This window comes from Myxine glutinosa, chromosome 1 (assembly GCF_964187855.1).
Source record: "Myxine glutinosa chromosome 1, kmMyxGlut1.1, whole genome shotgun sequence".
Classification (NCBI taxonomy): Eukaryota; Metazoa; Chordata; class Myxini; order Myxiniformes; family Myxinidae; genus Myxine; species Myxine glutinosa.
The window spans coordinates 111,577,464-111,596,409 of NC_136261.1; the positions used below are offsets into that span (position 1 = coordinate 111,577,464).

Consider the following 18,946-nt stretch of genomic DNA (forward strand, 5'->3'; position numbering starts at 1 on the left):
CCAAATTACACCTGTGCCTTGCCAGTTGGGGAGACACCCGTCGCTACAGGTTGGGTTTGTCAGAGACCGAGCGAAGTCTGCCGCAACCTGTAGCCAGCTTGGTTTTAATTACAAATCGAGCGGATTGCTCTTCAATGCGACACAGATGAATGCAGTGCGGCAACTTCCATACGAATCAACCAGATTTAATGGGGGAACATTAGGGTACACAAAACAAGCAAGGCGTTCACGATAACATTATAATTCAACTATGAGTAATAACCCGCTCTTATCTAGGGAGCTACAATTAAGGGTTTCGCGGGGTGACCCTAACGAGATAAACCTTAGGCCTGGACAACATTCATACAAGACAGGGGGTACTTGGTGGTGTTGATGGACGAGAGGTGAAGATGTGAAAAGGGCGAATGCAGCTCGTAACAAGCCGATGTCGCCGGATTCGAAGGCCCCGCTTGGGCCTGCAGTCTGCCAAATGGCGGCCCGCCCTCTTATCGGCCACGCATCAAGCGTCGCGAAACGGCGGCCACCCGCTCTCCTTATCGGCCACGCGATCAGCACGATTGTCGAACTCCCTTCTTCCGAGAGAGAGAGAACTCCGTTATTCTCACTCGCCTTGGTGGTTCTCGTCCGCCGCGAAGGCCTGTCCACCCGCCATCCGTGCATGCGTCTTTTTCCACCTCCTCCCTCGCACGTGCTCAGCGACTACCTGGAAGCGCCGCTTCCGGTTTTCGACGGCGCTTGTCGTTTTTGCCCGCTCAATCGCGCTTTCTCACGTCAATCCATTGCCTCGATCATGGCATTGCCACCGAGGCCGGTCTTAATGGAACTTGCACCTTGTTTGATTGTCAAGATGTAATTAAAAGGGAACCGTCTCTTGTACACCACCAATGCACCACACAAAACAGCCTGCTACACCTTCCGACACAAAACTACCATCCCAGTACAGACGATCTATGGTAAACATACATCTAAGAGGGGACCTGAACTAATTCTATATTTAATAAACCACTAAGGGCCATTTCCGCAACAATATATATATACATACATATATACATACATACATACATACATACATATATATATATATATATATATATATATATATATATATATATATATATATATATATATATATATATTGTGAGAAACCACCTGTTCTCACCCAGATTTGGTGCCCCGCCCACCACGTGACGTGACCTCCTTTGAGCCTCACGCGATTGGTGGAGGGTGAGAGAGGCGGTCGCCATCTTGTGCAACGGACGCGGCTCGAAGGCTCCGAGTGGGAAATCTAAAAAGGTTTTTCCTTGAATCCTCACGACAGCCGAGTTGGGCTGGTCGATTACAGTTCGGTATTTTACGAGCGAGTAACTCCGGAAGAGAACGAGTGATTCCCGGATCTCGTAGATTGGAACCGCGAGTGATTGCCTGCTTCGTGTTTGGAGCTTCTGGGGCCGACAGTTCCTGCAGGCCTTGTGCGGTGTATTCCACTCTGTTACCCTCCGAGTCCCGGAGATCGTCGATTGGAACCGCGAGTGATCTTGCCTGCGTTCTGTTTGGAGCTTCTGGGGCCGACAGTTCCTGCCGGCCTTGTGCGGTGAATTCCATTCCATCCTGTTACCCTCCGAGTCCCGGAGATCGTCGATTGGAACCGCGAGTGATCTTGCCTGCGTTCTGTTTGGAGCTTCTGGGGCCGACAGTTCCTGCCGGCCTTGTGCGGTGAATTCCATTCCATCCTGTTACCCTCCGAGTCCCGGAGATCGTCGATTGGAACCGCGAGTGATCTTGCCTGCGTTCTGTTTGGAGCTTCTGGGGCCGACAGTTCCTGCCGGCCTTGTGCGGTGAATTCCATTCCATCCTGTTACCCTCCGAGTCCCGGAGATCGTCGATTGGAGCCGCGAGTGATCTTACCTGCGTCCTGTTTGGAGCGTCTGTTGCCGACAGTTCCTGCAGGCTTTGTGCAGTGTATTCCATTCTGTTACCATTTATGGTTTTTGTGATCGAGCCAATAAAGCATCGTGCCTTACCCCTAGAAGGCCGATTAAAACACAATTGTGTTTATTGAGTTCTCTCTGTCCACTCCGTGGACTACTTGAAGCCCGGACATTAACGTCCGTATTCCGTGCTGGGAACCATTTCACAGCCGGGATCGCGACAAATGGGTTGCTCGTCCTAGGATCTTTCAAGTGAGAGACATTCGAATTGAGACGGGAATTCGGCATCTGCATCTTCTCTGCATCTTCTCACCAGCGGACGCCGTCTTGGAGGAACTTTCTCGCCGTAGGACGCTGTCTTGGGTGGTGCTTCACTGCAGAATAAGTGAGCCTCGGATCCCTCCAAACAACCGACACAAAAAAAAAAAACGTGAGTATTTGTACGTGGTATTTTTCTCATTGGCAATTTGATGTGCGGTGGTGATATTGTGTAGTTCGTGTCGTATTTCCCCAACAGAGCGTTGTGTTTGAGCGTGGTGTTTTGTGCCTTGTCTTATGATAACTCGTAGCCAAGCTATGTCGACCAGAGAAGTGAGAGTTCAACCTGATCATGTTGACAGTCGCGTGGGTGGCGATGCGAGCGACGCAATCAGCCTTGACCCAGTCACTAAACCCGATATGTTAGGAAGCGATTCCATCATGACTAAATGCATGCGTTCGCCCTTCTGGACCGGGCTGACTCCGGTTCAACAACTTGACATGTATAACAGGGAGAATGACAGGGCAGAGGCAGAGCGTGCGGCAGCAGCAGAGGCAGAGCGTGCTGCGGCAGCAGAGAGAGAGCGTGCGGCAGCAGAGAGAGAGCGTGAGAGAGAGAGAGAGCGTGAGAGAGAGAGAGAGCGTGCTGCGGCCGCAGAGAGAGAGCATGCGGCAGCAGAGAGAGAGCGTGAGAGAGAGAGAGAGAGCGTGCGGCAGCAGCAGAGGCAGAGCGTGCTGCGGCAGCAGCAGAGCGTGCTGCGGCAGCAGAGAGAGAGCATGCAGCAGCAGAAGCTGAACACGTCAGAGAGCATGAGTTGCGAATGTTGACTGAACGACCGCGGGCAGAGGGGTCTGCTGCAAGAGTCCCGGAAACTGTTCATGTTCGTTTGCCGGACTGGACGGGAGACACGAAGCCAGAAGCGTATCTGGAGATGGCGGAGAAGCTGTTGGCTGCCGGTGGCATTGATGAGAGCTTGTGGGTCGGCCATCTTGTGAGCCATCTATCTGAGAAGGCGAGGGAGGTATATGCGAGGATGGCAACCGAGGAGGCAAACAAATACAGGGCATTGAAGGCCGAGATTTTGAACGCCTATGCGGTGTCCGCATGTATTTATAGGAGAAATTTTTTCAGCTGGACTCGTGAGTCCAGTCAAACCTATGAGGAACATTCGCGGGCCTTGTTGGAACAGCTGCAGAGATGGTTCAAGGGGAGCAAGGTTGAGTTACCTCAAGCGGTTGCGGAACTCCTGGTGCGTTACCGTATCGATCAACAGCTTCCGCCTGACTTAGCATTGTTTCTTGTCGACAAAGACACTGTTTCCTTGGCAGACTGCGTCAACCTTATTGATAAACATGTTTTGGCGTGCAAAATGCTGCAAGTCACGCAGTCGCGTCGTAAGGCGGAGGAGTCTGCGATCAAGACCGCCCCCCGTCTGCCCGGCGGCTGGATCGAGGGGAGGGGTTCTCCGATGCCCTCCACTGGTGGCGGTCGCGAGCCGCAGACCAGGGCAGGGCCCTGGTGCGATTTCTACAAACGCGTGGGGCACGGTGAAAACCGCTGCTTCTCTAATCCCGCTAGTCCGGCCTACCGAGGCAACCCTCCTGTTAAGTCGGAGGGAGATCAGTGGAGCTCATCCGCCGGGCCCTCGCACACGACAGTGGCATCGGTGACCGAGGTCACTGCCACCGAGGCTAATTCCATTCATCCACTGTACCAGGATTATTCAGGGACAGCCTTAGTGGGTGGCCCTGATTCGATGCTGAAGTTTGAGGCCCAATACCTTCGGGATACTGGGGCGACACGGTGTGTTCTCCGGGCGGGGGTAGTTCCGGCCTCTCAGATGCGTTATACCGGCGAGTATACCCTCCTTCGGGGCATTGACCGGGTTCTTGGCCGGTATCCCCTTGCCCTCCTCGAGGTCCGGAGTGACATTTTTAAGGGTCCAGTGACCTGTGTGGTGGTACCCTACTACCCGATACCCGGGGTCTCCTTGCTGATTGGCAATGATGCCATGGCCAGGGAGGAGTCATTGACTCTGACCTGTGGGGGGGTCACTAGATCCCAGAGTAAACAGGCGGAGAGAGTGGCGGAGTCAGACATATCTTCACTCTGGCCCGAGGAGCCTAGCGCCTCGACTCCAGTTCCCGACGGTGACGTTGCGTCAGCTGAAGTCCACCCGAGCCTCCCGTCAAGCCACCCTCAGGTGCCGTGCTCCTCAGGGACCGCTCCCGCCATGTCGCGATTCAGCAGGAACGCTAATGCTAAGGTATATGTGGGAAACCTGGGCAATGGAGCAGCGAAAGCCGAGCTAGGGAGGGTCTTCGAACATTACGGACCACTCCGCAACGTATGGGTTGCTCGAAACCCACCTGGATTTGCAGTTGTTGAGGTTGTTGAGTTTGAAGAGCCACGAGATGCTGAAGATTCGGTCAGAGCCCTTGATGGAAGGTTAATTTGCGGATCGCGTGTGTGCGTCGAGATGTCGAATGGCATGTCGCGGCGGCCTCGTTTCAGATGCCCTTTGGTCCGCAGGCCTTTCGACCCGAACGATCGATGTTACCAGTGCGGTGAAAGGGGTCATTACGCATATGACTGTTGTTCTCGACACCGGAGGAGTACCCGCCGCTCTAGGTCTCGGCCCGTTTCCTTCCTGTCAACGCTTCCCCCAACTTGAGTTTGGCCCCCTTGCCTCTCTATTGTGCTTTGTGTGAAGTGTAACTCTTGTAGGGTAGATATTAATGTGGTGTATGGTGTTAAAATTTGTGTGTGAAAAAAAAAAAAAAAAAACCAAACTGGTTCATTGTTAACCTGTTAATGCCTGTTAATTGCCTGTGCGTTAATAGTTGCGTTGTATTGTTGCGTTGTTGCGTTATTGTTGTTAATAAGTGTTAATAATTGTTAATTGCGTTAATTGCCTGTTAGCGATTACCGCCATCATCTTGCCATGTGATTTGCACCTACTACAAATACTGGTTTTAAAAACGCCGTCTATTCGACGGGGTTTTTACTTAGGGGGGGAGGACTGTGAGAAACCACCTGTTCTCACCCAGATTTGGTGCCCCGCCCACCACGTGACGTGACCTCCTTTGAGCCTCACGCGATTGGTGGAGGGTGAGAGAGGCGGTCGCCATCTTGTGCAACGGACGCGGCTCGAAGGCTCCGAGTGGGAAATCTAAAAAGGTTTTTCCTTGAATCCTCACGACAGCCGAGTTGGGCTGGTCGATTACAGTTCGGTATTTTACGAGCGAGTAACTCCGGAAGAGAACGAGTGATTCCCGGATCTCGTAGATTGGAACCGCGAGTGATTGCCTGCTTCGTGTTTGGAGCTTCTGGGGCCGACAGTTCCTGCAGGCCTTGTGCGGTGTATTCCACTCTGTTACCCTCCGAGTCCCGGAGATCGTCGATTGGAACCGCGAGTGATCTTGCCTGCGTTCTGTTTGGAGCTTCTGGGGCCGACAGTTCCTGCCGGCCTTGTGCGGTGAATTCCATTCCATCCTGTTACCCTCCGAGTCCCGGAGATCGTCGATTGGAACCGCGAGTGATCTTGCCTGCGTTCTGTTTGGAGCTTCTGGGGCCGACAGTTCCTGCCGGCCTTGTGCGGTGAATTCCATTCCATCCTGTTACCCTCCGAGTCCCGGAGATCGTCGATTGGAACCGCGAGTGATCTTGCCTGCGTTCTGTTTGGAGCTTCTGGGGCCGACAGTTCCTGCCGGCCTTGTGCGGTGAATTCCATTCCATCCTGTTACCCTCCGAGTCCCGGAGATCGTCGATTGGAGCCGCGAGTGATCTTACCTGCGTCCTGTTTGGAGCGTCTGTTGCCGACAGTTCCTGCAGGCTTTGTGCAGTGTATTCCATTCTGTTACCATTTATGGTTTTTGTGATCGAGCCAATAAAGCATCGTGCCTTACCCCTAGAAGGCCGATTAAAACACAATTGTGTTTATTGAGTTCTCTCTGTCCACTCCGTGGACTACTTGAAGCCCGGACATTAACGTCCGTATTCCGTGCTGGGAACCATTTCACAGCCGGGATCGCGACAATATATATATATATATATATATATATATATATATATATACATATATACATATATATATACATATATATATATATATATATATATATATATATATATATATATATATATATATATATATATATATATATATATATATATATATATATATATATATATATATATATATATATATATATATATTATATATATATATATATAGTATTGTAAGAGCGAGGATTTTACTCATCTCATGTACCTTTATCCACAGAAAGAGGCCATTAGTTGTATCATTTCCCCCCTTCAGGTCCATCTACATATGGCATTGTAAGTATGGCGAATGTCTTTCTCATCCCTTCTCACCATTGTGTATTTGAAAAGTTCAGTACTTCACTTACTTTTGCTAATCATTTTCTAAGAAAACCCATCGGATCACAGTCCTTTTCATTCCTCTACTCGTGGTATTTTTATAAACCATTGATGGGACTTGGAGACACAATCATGATTTTTTTTTTTTTTTTTTCTTTGAAAGAAATGTTTTCGAGGATGATATATATATGATTCATTAGCATAATTTTTTTTTTAGGACAATAAGCGGGATAATCTTTTTTTTTTAATCGGACTATTTTCACTTCTGTTATGCAAATGAGCTACTTCCATCAATTTGCTTGATGCCGTGTCAACTCATTGACGGCTGTGTACGCCTGTTTCATCACACAATATTCTGTCGTTCAATATGCCAAGCTTTTAACTTTTAGCATCATTGAGAAATTTGCCCACAGAACTCGGAAGTCGTTTTTGTTTTTTGTTTTTTGTATCCTTGATGCACGGAAATATCGTCAACGATCGTGTGCTTTGTGGTTGAAAAACCTAGGTACAACCAAATTCAAAATCAAAACGTATGTCCATTCAAAGTATTGTGTTGTTTGCGAAGAGGCAACTCGACAAAGAGGCAAGAGGCAAAGAGAATCAATCGGCTCACTACCTAGGCAACTCGCCTCTGAAACAAGATGCCGTACCGACACTTACCGGATGAGAGTTGCATGTTTATTTAAAGCCAAGCCAGGCCCATTCGAGCCAAGCTCAGGGATAGTCCTCAATGTAGTTGTATATATTACTAGAATACTAGCAGAGCCGACTTGTTCCTTTGCCCGATTGACCAATTAGTCGTGCTGTTTGCCAAAAATTGCTATGTTGGTTCACTGCGTCCATATCGAGTCCATATATCACTCACTGTCTTTGTCTTTTGATTAAACACGTCAGCAAAGTGACAGGGAGGATTGGAATCAAAATGAGAAATGTGTTACAACCTGCATGGAGCAACAGGTCAAAGTTCGACCACAGTAATGAAGTAGTAAAACATTCTGTGGGTAAACCTCAACTATACGAGTCAGTGGAGGCTGTAAAGAAGCCAAACCGAGAGCCGAAGCCGTCGTGGCACGTTCGCCAGCCGCTCTTGAGGATCCATTGTTGTGAGCTAGTTTGTGTCGAATAATACATTATGGAAGACGATGTGGTGCAGGATCTCTGGCTTAATCCTGGAGAGCGATCGGCTATCTTGTGAGAATGCAAACTGCCCTCAAGGCATATAACAAATGACGTCACCAATAATAGACCTGAGGGCACTTCAATAAACTGATGATATATTCCCATATACTGGTTGAGTTATCATGATCTATGGACTCAATACAGATGCAGAGAACTAATATAGCAATTTTTTGCAAACAGGACGACTCCAGGTGCATCAGTGAAGTGACAGGTAGGCTCTGCTAGCATTCTAGTAATAGAGAAAACTGCTAGAGGATTATCTGAGCTTGGATCACATGGGCCTGGCTTAAAATCAACAGGTAACTCTTGCCCGGTGAGTGTCGGCACGGCATCGTGTTTCAGCAATTTCTGAGGTGTTTCCAAGGTAAGGAGCCTGCTGATCAAATACGAATGCTGACTGCTCAAAGTGATCTTCACAAACACGATATTTTGAATGAGCAAATGTGTTAATGTTGAATTTGAACACGGTATAAAACAAATGGACACTACTAGGAATTTTAAGAATGAAGTCTGACATTGAAAGAGGTGGATTGGGATGTTTTAAGAGGGGTAGAAAAGATCAAGGTTTTGGATGGGGAAGGATAACAGATGATGGTGAACAGCTGTTTTAAAGTCCTGGAGGGAGGAGTGGGATTGAAGAGAGTGAGGGAGTTTGTTCCAGAGGTGGGGAAAAAGAGGAATGAAAGAGTGAATGTGAGCAGAGAGTCTTGATTTGGCAATTTCACCAGAAGAGGGTTGCTGACAGATCTTGTGCGACCTGTAGGAATATTTGGGGGACAGAGCACAGATAGAGCTGGGGGAGCAAGGCTGGAGAGGAGTCTGTAGAAGACAGAAAGACCACCAACCTGCCTGCCTGCGGTGAGCGAGTCAAAGGCCTTCAAAAATCAGCTTCATCGTGGGAGATACCAATGATTCTGAAAGCTTTGGTTTCTACAGCGTGAGGCTACCTTCTACACCAGCCCAGATGGGAGAGCAGTACTCCATCAAGCTGTGGATGAAAGCTTTGTAAGTGGTGAGAAGCTCAGAAGTGTCCAGAAAGGACATCGCATGACGGAGGATGGATACCCAGTCGGCGACTGGCTTTGGAGGCCAGCTTGGAAATGTGGTTTTCCCAGGAAAGATCATGGCAGATAGTGAGACCCAAAAGCTTGAGTTGTAGAACTTCTTCAAGGGATGGAAAAAAAAAAAGAAGACTTCTGAGTTCAGTGGGCAAATTTCTCGACGATTCAAACAGTTGAAAGCTTGGCACATGGGCATCTTGAACGCTAGAATAACTTGTGATGAAAAGCCAATGTATACGTCCGTAAATGAGGTGTGCGCCCGTTACGCCAAACAAATTGATGGAAGTAGCTCATTTGCATCACAGAAGTGAAAATGCTCCGATTTTAAAACGCACTTATCCGGCTTATTATTCTCCCAGAATTTTTTATTTTGTGCTAATGGGTCAGTGATATCATCCTCTAAAACACACATCTTCCAAAAGAGTCATGATTGGGTCCCTTTAACTTCAGTGTTGCATTTTATAAATTATTATTATTTCAGGTTTATTTGAGGCCACTGAGTTTTGTTGTTAAAGATAGAAAGACGGTCATCTATCTATAATTCCAGTAATCTCTGTGTGTATGTTTGTTTGTATGTTTGTCTGTGACCGCTGTTTCTCGACAACTACCGGTCCGATATACTTGAAACTTGCCAGGTATATTGCTGGGGACCCGAGGATGTGCCTTTTCAAGGTTTTAAATTAATCGCAGAAGTAGTTACCGAGCTATGTCCAAAAAACGATTCAACCAATCAGAGAGCAGCGAGCTATCACGTGTGCCGAACGTGGCGAACAGACTCTGCCTCGGATGGCACATTTGAGAGCGTATTCATTTATTTCCCGTCGGCAAACTATGTTGCCGTTAAACTATGTTTTAAAACTAATTAAAACTAATTTGCGATTCATCGTAACTGCGATTCGTAACTGCCGTTCGCTTTGGCTTTGCGAATGGACCAAACCATTTCATGTAAATAGAGGGGGGGGATTGTCACCGTACTCGCAAGCCGTTCGCTTTGGACCAAACCATTTCATGTAAATAGAGGGGGGGGGATATAATTTTAGATATAGATATAGTACGGGCATGCCCTAGTGTGCTAAATTTCCACACTGCCAAATAGTCAGTGATTTATCCGAAGCCTGATGTAGGTTACTGTATATGTGAAAGGCAATCTTATGCTAGTATTTTTAGTGTGCTCACAGGCTCGACTCTACAGAACCATCATTGAGGATGTGGTTGAGGGATGCAATATTATCTTCAAGGAGGAAGGGATTGAAGAGAGTGTCGTCTTGGAGCTAAAACGGGTGAGAGATTCTGCTTGCTTGAGATTTGACGAGGTCTGTTTTTAGCTGGACTGTGCGGTTGTAATGATTGTTTTGATCACTTTGTGTTTCTATGGTACTGATAATTAAACTTGTGTGGCGTTATCAGTTGTGGGAGATAAAATTATTGCAGTCTCGCACATTGAGTGGATTCTACCCCAACAACCACCATCTTCTGCTCCAGGCACATCGGCAGTTTCTGCAAATCCCCACCAGAGGTTACTTGCATCAACAGCACAGCTACACCACCGCACAAGTCAAACATATTGCATTTGGCATGACTCAAGTCATTCTACTACACTGTATCATCTGCATTTTAAGACTAAGAGTGTAGACAAAATAAGTGTGGGATGGACACGGCCATGTAACATTTCTCTTTGCCGGATTTGCTCAACAAACTCGTTTGGGATTCAAAAATCCTACCCGGAAGGCTCTCGGGCTGAGTTGCAGTTTGTTGTGTGACGTCGGCATTGACAACCTTGGTGCAACATCATGCCATTAACGATTGATCGCCACCATGTATGTTCAGGGCCGAATTTAATGTTTTGTGGGCCTGTCACCAAACAAATTTGTGGGCGCCAAACAAAACGAACGACAAATTCAAAACGATGAAATTCAAAACGATGAAATTCAATTAAAACTAATTTCCCCATGAGCAATAATGTATGAGGTGGATGTTAGGGCGAGTGCTGCCTCAATCTTCATTTTTATTGTCCTATTTTTGCTATTAGTAGTTTATTTTATTTAAATTATAATATTTAAGATCTTCCAGGCATTCCTTCTCCAGCAAGAGAAGGTCCTCATTTGAGAGCTCCTCCCGGTACAAGTCCAGCAACTCCTCTACGTGACCCACCACCACCTCATCAAAGCCAGCAGTCTTGGCCATTTCGATCACTTTTACAGAGTGCTTTCAACACGTCATTATTCACGCTGAAATCCTTGAAGCCGTGAATAAATTGAGGGCAAGGTTTCCCCAATACACCATTTGTACAGGAACGGATGACTTCCTTCCAAGACTCCTCAACATTTCATGGAGCATCCCTTATTGTAAAGGCCTTCCAGAATTCCTTTACAGTCATCTGATCATTATCAGTTGATTTCACCAGTTTTTCAAATGTTCTTCGGAGATAATACACCGTGAACGTAGCAATCACTCCCTCCCTGGTCCTCATATCGGTTGTATGATCACCTCTTTCAGACCGTCCTAAATCATCCATTTTCGCTCGCACTACAAACCCTGCTACTCCGCGGATGCTTTCCAATCATGATTGCAAGGGTTGCACTTATTACAACAGCACAATTAATTGGAACCGTAAGCCAATGCAGCATTGGAATCATAAGGGCAATGACTCCAAGCTTCAGAACAAGAACGTGAAAGTCCTTGAGTGGCCCAGCCAAATCCCAGACTTGGATCCCATTGAGAGTCTGGGGAAAGACTTGAAGAATGTTGTTCACCGACGCTCCCCATCCAACTTCTTGACAGGGTTTGAACAAATCTGCAAGGGAGACGAGGAGAAACTCGCCAAATCCAGATGTGCAAAGTTGATACAGGCATACCCAAGAAGATTCAAAACTGTAATTGCTGCCAAAGGCGCTTCTACGAAGTATTTACTCAGGGGGTTGAATAATTATGTAAATTAGATATTTCAGCTTTTTATTTTTAATTATTTTTAAAAAAATTCTTTTAAAAATTACAAAAAATTCTACTTTGACATCATGGGGCATTGTGTAGATATTATGTGTAGATGAGTGACAAAAATCAATTTAATTCATTTTAAATTCAGGCTGTAACAACAAAATGCTGAGAAAAATGTGAAGAAAGTCAAGGTGTATGAATACTTCCTGAAGGCACTGTATGCACTCTTGTCTTGTCGCAATAGTGACTATTCTGATTGAAAATAATCTTTCATTTCAGCCCAAATGATGGTTCAAAATGGAAGGAACAGTTCATTCAAACGAACATCCACAACGGTATGCAAGATTTCTCAATATTTTAAAGATAAGGGAATTTTAGGCAAGATCTCAGAACCTCGTTTAATGCTTTGCTTAAATGCAATTCCCTTTGATTCGTCTCTACAGGCCAGTGTGACATCAACCACTCGCAATGTTGTTGCACCAAGCCAGGTGTCCAGCAACATGACAGGTAAGATATCATTGGTTCATACTGGATCTTTGAAGTTTTAGGTCATCAGGTTTTGTTCCTTTTTAGCTAGTCTAACAATTTTCCCTTCCACAACACTATTCTCTGGAATTGCTTGATTATTTAACAATCCATTGTTGAAATTAGTCAAATTGTCCAGATGAGGAAAAGGAATTCTGACCTTGTTACCTGATTGTGATCATTTTTTAAATATATACAGCGTAGCCCATAGGGCAAAGCTGTCTAGAACAGTTTGTTTGTCCGTATGTATGTATGTTACGGATTCGTCACTTCCGTTGTTGTGGTTCTCATCCACTGTAAACATTTTTGGTTCCATGTACTATTATTGTTATCGTTTAAGTGAAATAGAGATTACTGTTTTCAAAAGGTAAAAAAAGTTAGTGTTTTAAAAAGAAACCGGAAACCGGATCGGGAACCGGACGAGGAAGAAGAGAAAGAAGGAGGAGGAGCGAGTGAGGTGGACAAGGAGCCAAGCTGCTTGGAGGTTTGGAGCAAACGCTGGCGAACGGGGGTCACTAGCGAACTTTGGGGTTTCCTGGGAAAGGGATTCCTGCGACAGTTGTTATCGCTGTGACAGGTTTTGTGGTTGATTCCGAAGAGAATCGTTAGAGTGCCGTTACGGCTCGAGAACGGACTGTTGGCCATTTTACCTCGCGCCTGATTTCGCATCGTTCCATGTTTCCCCTCGCTTCAACCATTTGTGTGTGTGTGTGTGTGTGTGTGTGTGTGTGTGTGTGTGTGTGTGTGTGTGTGTGTGTGTGTGTGTGTGTGTGTGTGTGTGTGTGTGTGTGTGTGTGTGTGTGTGTGTGTGTGTGTGTGTGTGTGTGTGTGCGTGCGTGCGTGCGTGCGTGCGTGCGTGCGTGCGTGCGTGCGTGTGTGTTTTTTTTTTTTGGAGGATTTTAAGTGGGAAATTGTGGTTCGCCGATTGGGAGCCGTTGAACGTCCATACCCGAAGGTGTGATTTCCCAGCCGCCTCTTGAGGACACTTTTGCCTATCCTTGGCAGCGTGACTGTCAACTGAGCGGGATTCTGGTCTCGAAACAACATCGTTCTGACGATCACTGAAGCGTGGATCGACTTTGGTTTGAAGCTGGGACAGAGACATTGGGAATGTTATTGTCGCTCACTTGGAGCACGGTGAGTTATATTGTACGAAACTAATGGTACCATCATAGGAATGATATATTAGTTGTACAATTGATTACTATTGTTATTGTACTGTTATTCTTGTGTGACCTTAATACAATACTTGTTTGTTGGTAACAATTGGTGTGGTTTCACCATTGATCTTTGACACACAGAATAACACATCTTTCTGCCATGACTCCTCTCGAGGCTCGGAGGTACACCGTGACCGGGGTTTGGGGAGGAGCACATAACAGTATGTATGTCCCTCACAAACGTACACCAATCAGAGCTGAGGATCTGGTCACATGACATGGGTGATGTGATGTCATTATGGCGTACGACAGGGGTTAAGGGGCAATCTTTGAACATGACTGTCAACCGGTTAAAAGACCTAAAATACTCTGAGGACCCAAAAGACCGCAAGGACCCCAAAGACCCAATGGACCCCAAACAACCAAAATATGCTGTAAACTGTTGAAGACACAAAATACCATGAAGACCCAAAATACCCCCAAAGACCCAAAAGACTGAAAAGACCCTGAAGACCCAATGGACCCCAAAGACCCAAAAGACCATGAAGACCCAAAATACCCTGAGGACCCCAAACACCCTGAAGACCCAATGGACCCCAAAGACCCAAACCATCAAAGACCCTGAAGACCCCAAAAGACACTGAGGATCCAAAACACCCCAATGGACCAAAAATAACCTGAAGACACTGAAGACTGTTAAAGAACCCGAAGACACTGAAGACTGTTGAAGACCCAAACGGCCCCAAGATCCTTTAAGACCCAAAAGACCATGAAGACCCTTAAAGACCCCAAAAACCCATAAACACCCCGAAGGCCCAAAATGCCCCAAAAGACTCTTCAATACCCTGAAGACCCAAAAGTCCCTTAAATACCCTGAAGATCTCAAGGACTGAAATGACCCAGAGGACTTAAAAGACCAAGTCCCTGAAAACCCAGAATACCCCAAATACACCAAGACCCTTATAGATCCAAAAGACCCTGAAGACCCAAAGACCCTGAATACCACAAGACCCATAAAGACCCTGAATACCATAAGACCCTTAAAGACCCTGATGACCCAAAAGACTCTGAAGACACAATGGACCCAAAAGACCCAAAATACCCCGAGGATCCAAAAGACCCAAAAGACTGAAAACGCCCTGAAGACCCAATGGACCCCAAAGACCCAAACTATCAAAGACCCAATGGACCCCAAACACTCAAAATATCCAGAAGACCCTTAGGATCCAAAAGACCCAAACGACCACAAAGACCGAAAATACACCAAAGGCCTTTAAATACCCCGAAGACTGAAAATATTGAAAAGACCCCGAAGACCCAAAAGATCACAGTTACTGAAGGGATCGAAAAGACCCCAAGACCCAAAATACCCTTAAAAAACAAAAATATCAAAAATACCCAAAATGCCCCGCAGACCCTTGAAAACCGAAAGACCCCAAAGACCCAAACAATCCAAAAGACTGAAAAGACCCCAGAGCCCCTTAAAGACCCTGAGGACCCAGTGGACCCCAAATTACACCTAAGACACAAAATACCTTGGAGACCCTTAAATATCCCAAAGATCCAGATAGAAGACCCAAAATACTCGAATGACCCAAAAGACACCGATCAACCAGAAGACCCAAAAGGCACAAAATATGCTGAAGACACTGAAGATCCAAAACACCCCAAGGACACAAAAGACCCCAGGGACTCCGAAGACCCAAAAGAAGAGCAATTATGCCTCTTGCATTGGAATTGTAGACGGTGGCTTGCAAACTGAACCTCAAGGTCGGTGTACAGAAGCGGTATTTTTTAAATCACAATAAATACAAGGCACAGGGAGGTGAAATTTGCTGCACGTGATATGCAATGCGCGCAGAGTAAAACGAATGTTCATTTACGTCTGGAGGATGTCTAACAAATAAAGATGATAGATGCACATCTGACACTAGGCCCAGACTTCAGACTTTGGCATGCTCACGTGGCTGTACCTTCAAAAACTGTTCCAACCCGTCATTTTTGACCGGCTTTATACTAGTGTTGAATAAACCAGTGTCTCGATGCAATCTCTTCACTTCCATGGTAACATACAGCTTAGAGATTTAGAGTACATCAAAAAAAATATTTAATACTTGCATTATTTGCTAACTGGTATCCCCACCCAGGTCATGGTGTCCTCCAACTAAAGTATGAAATAAGCCCAGCTACGCCACTGTTAGACTTTCGGTCTTGTTATTATGTATCTGCTCCATATGTTTACTAGGTCACATTCTGGCTCCATACAAGCAAGTCTTGTTGGTCCATTCCAATGGTCATCTTGCGACGTTGGCAGGGAGCCAACTCATCCTTGGGCAGGTGGCAATCGCCCCTGGTGTGTCTCCTGGTAGTCAGACAAGCAGCAATCCTTGCTTGCACTGGATGACCTCTGATGGATTTACAGGACAACCTGTCACTCTGCAGCACTTGCAGGTGTGTTTGTGGTTGTAGTTTAATTTGATTTGTCATCTAATATTGTTGAGGATCTGTACATACAAATGGCCATGGCAAGTTAGCTTAAATTAAAAATTTGAAGCCAAAGTTTTAAGGTAGAGCATCACTTGGTTATATCTGTCCCTTGTATAATAGGTGACTTGGTCATTTTAAGTTCATTGCTGGAAAGAATAGTTGTGTGTGTGTGTGTGTGTGTGTGTGTGTGTGTGTGTGTGTGTGTGTGTGTGTGTGTGTGTGTGTGTGTGTGTGTGTGTGTGTGTGTGTGTGTGTGTGTGTGTGTGTGTGTGTGAGGGGGGGTGTGTGTGTGGGGGAGGGGGGGGGGGTTGTCGTGCCCCCGGGGTTAAGACCCCAAGAGGACGTATGACCAAAATGAGCTTAACTCTGAGGCATATACCCAACATGGCGGTAGTGACATGTGCAGGAAGGTTCGAAGTCTTACCTGATTGGAAACGCACGCAGGGGTTATCCGAACCCACAAACGCAAAGACTGGACAGCAAAATCCACAACACAAGAAAGTAAGATTTGACAAATAATTATTGAATGAAAATAAATGTGAATAACAATAAAAGGTGAGGTAACTAAAATTCCGAATTGAGATGTCTCCACTGAGACTCGTATACAAACAAGGAGAATAGATAAATGAAAGAAAATAAATAATGTTTTGGTAATCGGCCGGCACTGAGCTTTGCGTCCCCAAATGGCTGGTAAGGCTTGCTGGTCGTCGCCTCGAACCACCGCACAGGAAATGCACAAATGGTAGTCGTGCTCCTCGACATCCAGAGGAAACCCGACACGGACCCAGTCCACCACCAATGTCGATCCTGTGCCTTGTCGTCCGGACTATCCTGAACCGCTGTTTCTCACCAGCCCTTTCCCAAGAGTGCACACGAACCAAAGACCACACGCCGCCGATCCAACCACGTGCAAGACAACGGAGAGATAGCGAAGTGACCATCCCTCACGCACGACCCAGATCAAGAGAGAGAGCAAGATGGTGCGACTGCGTCTTTTTCCCTTCAGCTCTCGAATGTTCAACTGCTGACGTCACACTCTGTTAAATCACCAAGCGCTCCTCAATCAAGAAGGGCATGGCCTCGCCGTTACGAGTTGTTGGGGGGGGGGGGGGGGGGGGGTGGAGTCTAGTCGTCGTTCGGGAATGTTCAGATGAGGTGGGATTTACGTGCCAATCAGCAAATGTGCTGGGTGTTCGTTAGCCCTGGTGGCGTTGTGAGCACATGAGTCAATTTACAGTGCGATCGTTGTTTTACTGGCTTTTTAATTGTAATAAAGACGGAGGGAAGATCACAGGAGGCAAGCACATACAGGGAAATTTAACCTTACAGACCCTATAGCTATAATCAATTGGCACAAAACCACCCTCCATATGACGACTTGTATATGATCTTATTCTATACAGATTCCCTACTTGGTTACATCGAAGTGGGCTTCTTTGCGTCACACGGTCCACACTAAAACTCACACATTCCTAACTTTCCTATGAGATTCACCATTTACCCCACAAACATAACAATTTTATTTATATATATATATATATATATATATATATATATATATATATATATATATATATATATATATATATATATATATATATACATACATACATACATACATACATACATACATACATACATACATACATACATACATACATACATACATACATACATACATACATACATACATACATACATACATACATACATACATACATACATACACACACACAGACTTGGCATTTAATATGGAATTATTTTTTTTCTTGACTTGGGTTTACTTTCTGAACTCAGTATATCAATCTGGTGAGTTTCTTTTACGCTTCGGTGATGTCTTTGTTGAAAGAACCATGTCACTGATTGTCTTTCGCAGCAAGAAGTCAATAACAGGATTATATCACAGGTGGCGTGACAAAATGTAAGGACAGGTACATTTGACGATTGGCTTCACAATCGGGTATATAAGGGTTGTTGCGTTCTGTATTAGTGGAAAACAACTGCTGCACGTCTACAAAAGTTATTGCCGCTTCCTCTGGAGATGGTCCGTCAACTTGACAATGCTGTTTGTCATGGAGTGGTGGCTTTACGAAATTCCGGCATGAAACAGCGTGCTATTGCTCGGCAGTATGGCATCACTCAATGTCAGGTGTCAAAGATCCTGAAATGAAATGCTCAGAGGGGTGTCCCTACTCCAATACCGAGGCCAGGATGTCCACGCAGAAGCACAAGGAGAGATGAACGCCAGCTGCACCGGTTAGTCTGCAATGGCTGTACCAAGTCAGCTAATCGGCTTAGGGCAGAGTGGCAGCAACTGACAAATGTGCCTGTATCCAGAAGGCTAGTCGACCAACGACTGGTTCAAGCAGGCTATCGTGCCAGGCATCCCCTGAGAAAGCCAGGCCTGACCAGACAACACTGCCAGCGCCGATTGCAGTGGGCCAGAGAGCACCGTCAATGGCAGCCAAGACACTGGAATCACGTGATCTTCAGTGATGAGTCTAGATTTCTGGTCTATCGTCAAGATGGCCGCGTCCGAGTGCGCAGACAAGTGCATGAAGCCTACAACAAAGATTGTATAGTGCCAAGAGTCCAAGCTGGAGGTGGTGGGGTGACCGTTTGGGCTGCTTTTCATGCAGGGGGCAAAACTGACCTGGTTGTTCTGAATGGAAACCTGAACCAGTTGAAGTACAGGGTCATTCTGGATGAAACATTGCTTCCAAACATTGCTTCCATTTTTTTTTTTTTTTTCTTGGAGCGAACCAGCCCCTTGTCCTGTTCATTCATTAGTGGAATGTTTTGCAGAACAGTACACGCTTGGTTACGTCATCGGACTCGGACCGAAATGATCTTCAACAATATTATCCAATACTTCATCCGGATTCATTGCAGCTGCTCTTGTATATGTTTGCTGAGCACACATTACCTTCCAATGTCTTTGTTGCTGAGCATCCCGTGAAAGTCTGTGTTAACGTTAATTGGCAGTCTCATTCTGTTTCCTCAATATTTCATTCATTTTGGAGAGAGCAT

General features: G+C 46.0%; 1 protein-coding gene across 4 annotated transcripts in view; it reads left to right on the forward strand.

Annotated features, from left to right (window-relative positions):
- Positions 1-18,946, forward strand: part of LOC137427411 (transcription initiation factor IIA subunit 1) — a 125,599-nt gene that overhangs the window by 48,272 nt on the left and 58,381 nt on the right. The window contains exons 1-6 of one of the 4 annotated variants that reach the window (XM_078776104.1): positions 7,826-7,960; positions 9,978-10,090; positions 10,218-10,326; positions 12,024-12,079; positions 12,188-12,251; positions 15,675-15,880. In XM_078776104.1, coding sequence (XP_078632230.1) covers positions 7,879-7,960; positions 9,978-10,090; positions 10,218-10,326; positions 12,024-12,079; positions 12,188-12,251; positions 15,675-15,880 — 630 coding nt within the window. In that variant the 5' untranslated portion in view covers positions 7,826-7,878. Of the gene's footprint in view, positions 1-7,825; positions 8,114-9,977; positions 10,091-10,217; positions 10,327-12,023; positions 12,080-12,187; positions 12,252-15,674; positions 15,881-18,946 lie in introns of those variants that run through there. The other 3 variants (XM_078776109.1, XM_078776114.1, XM_068116929.2) reach the window with 3 other exon arrangements.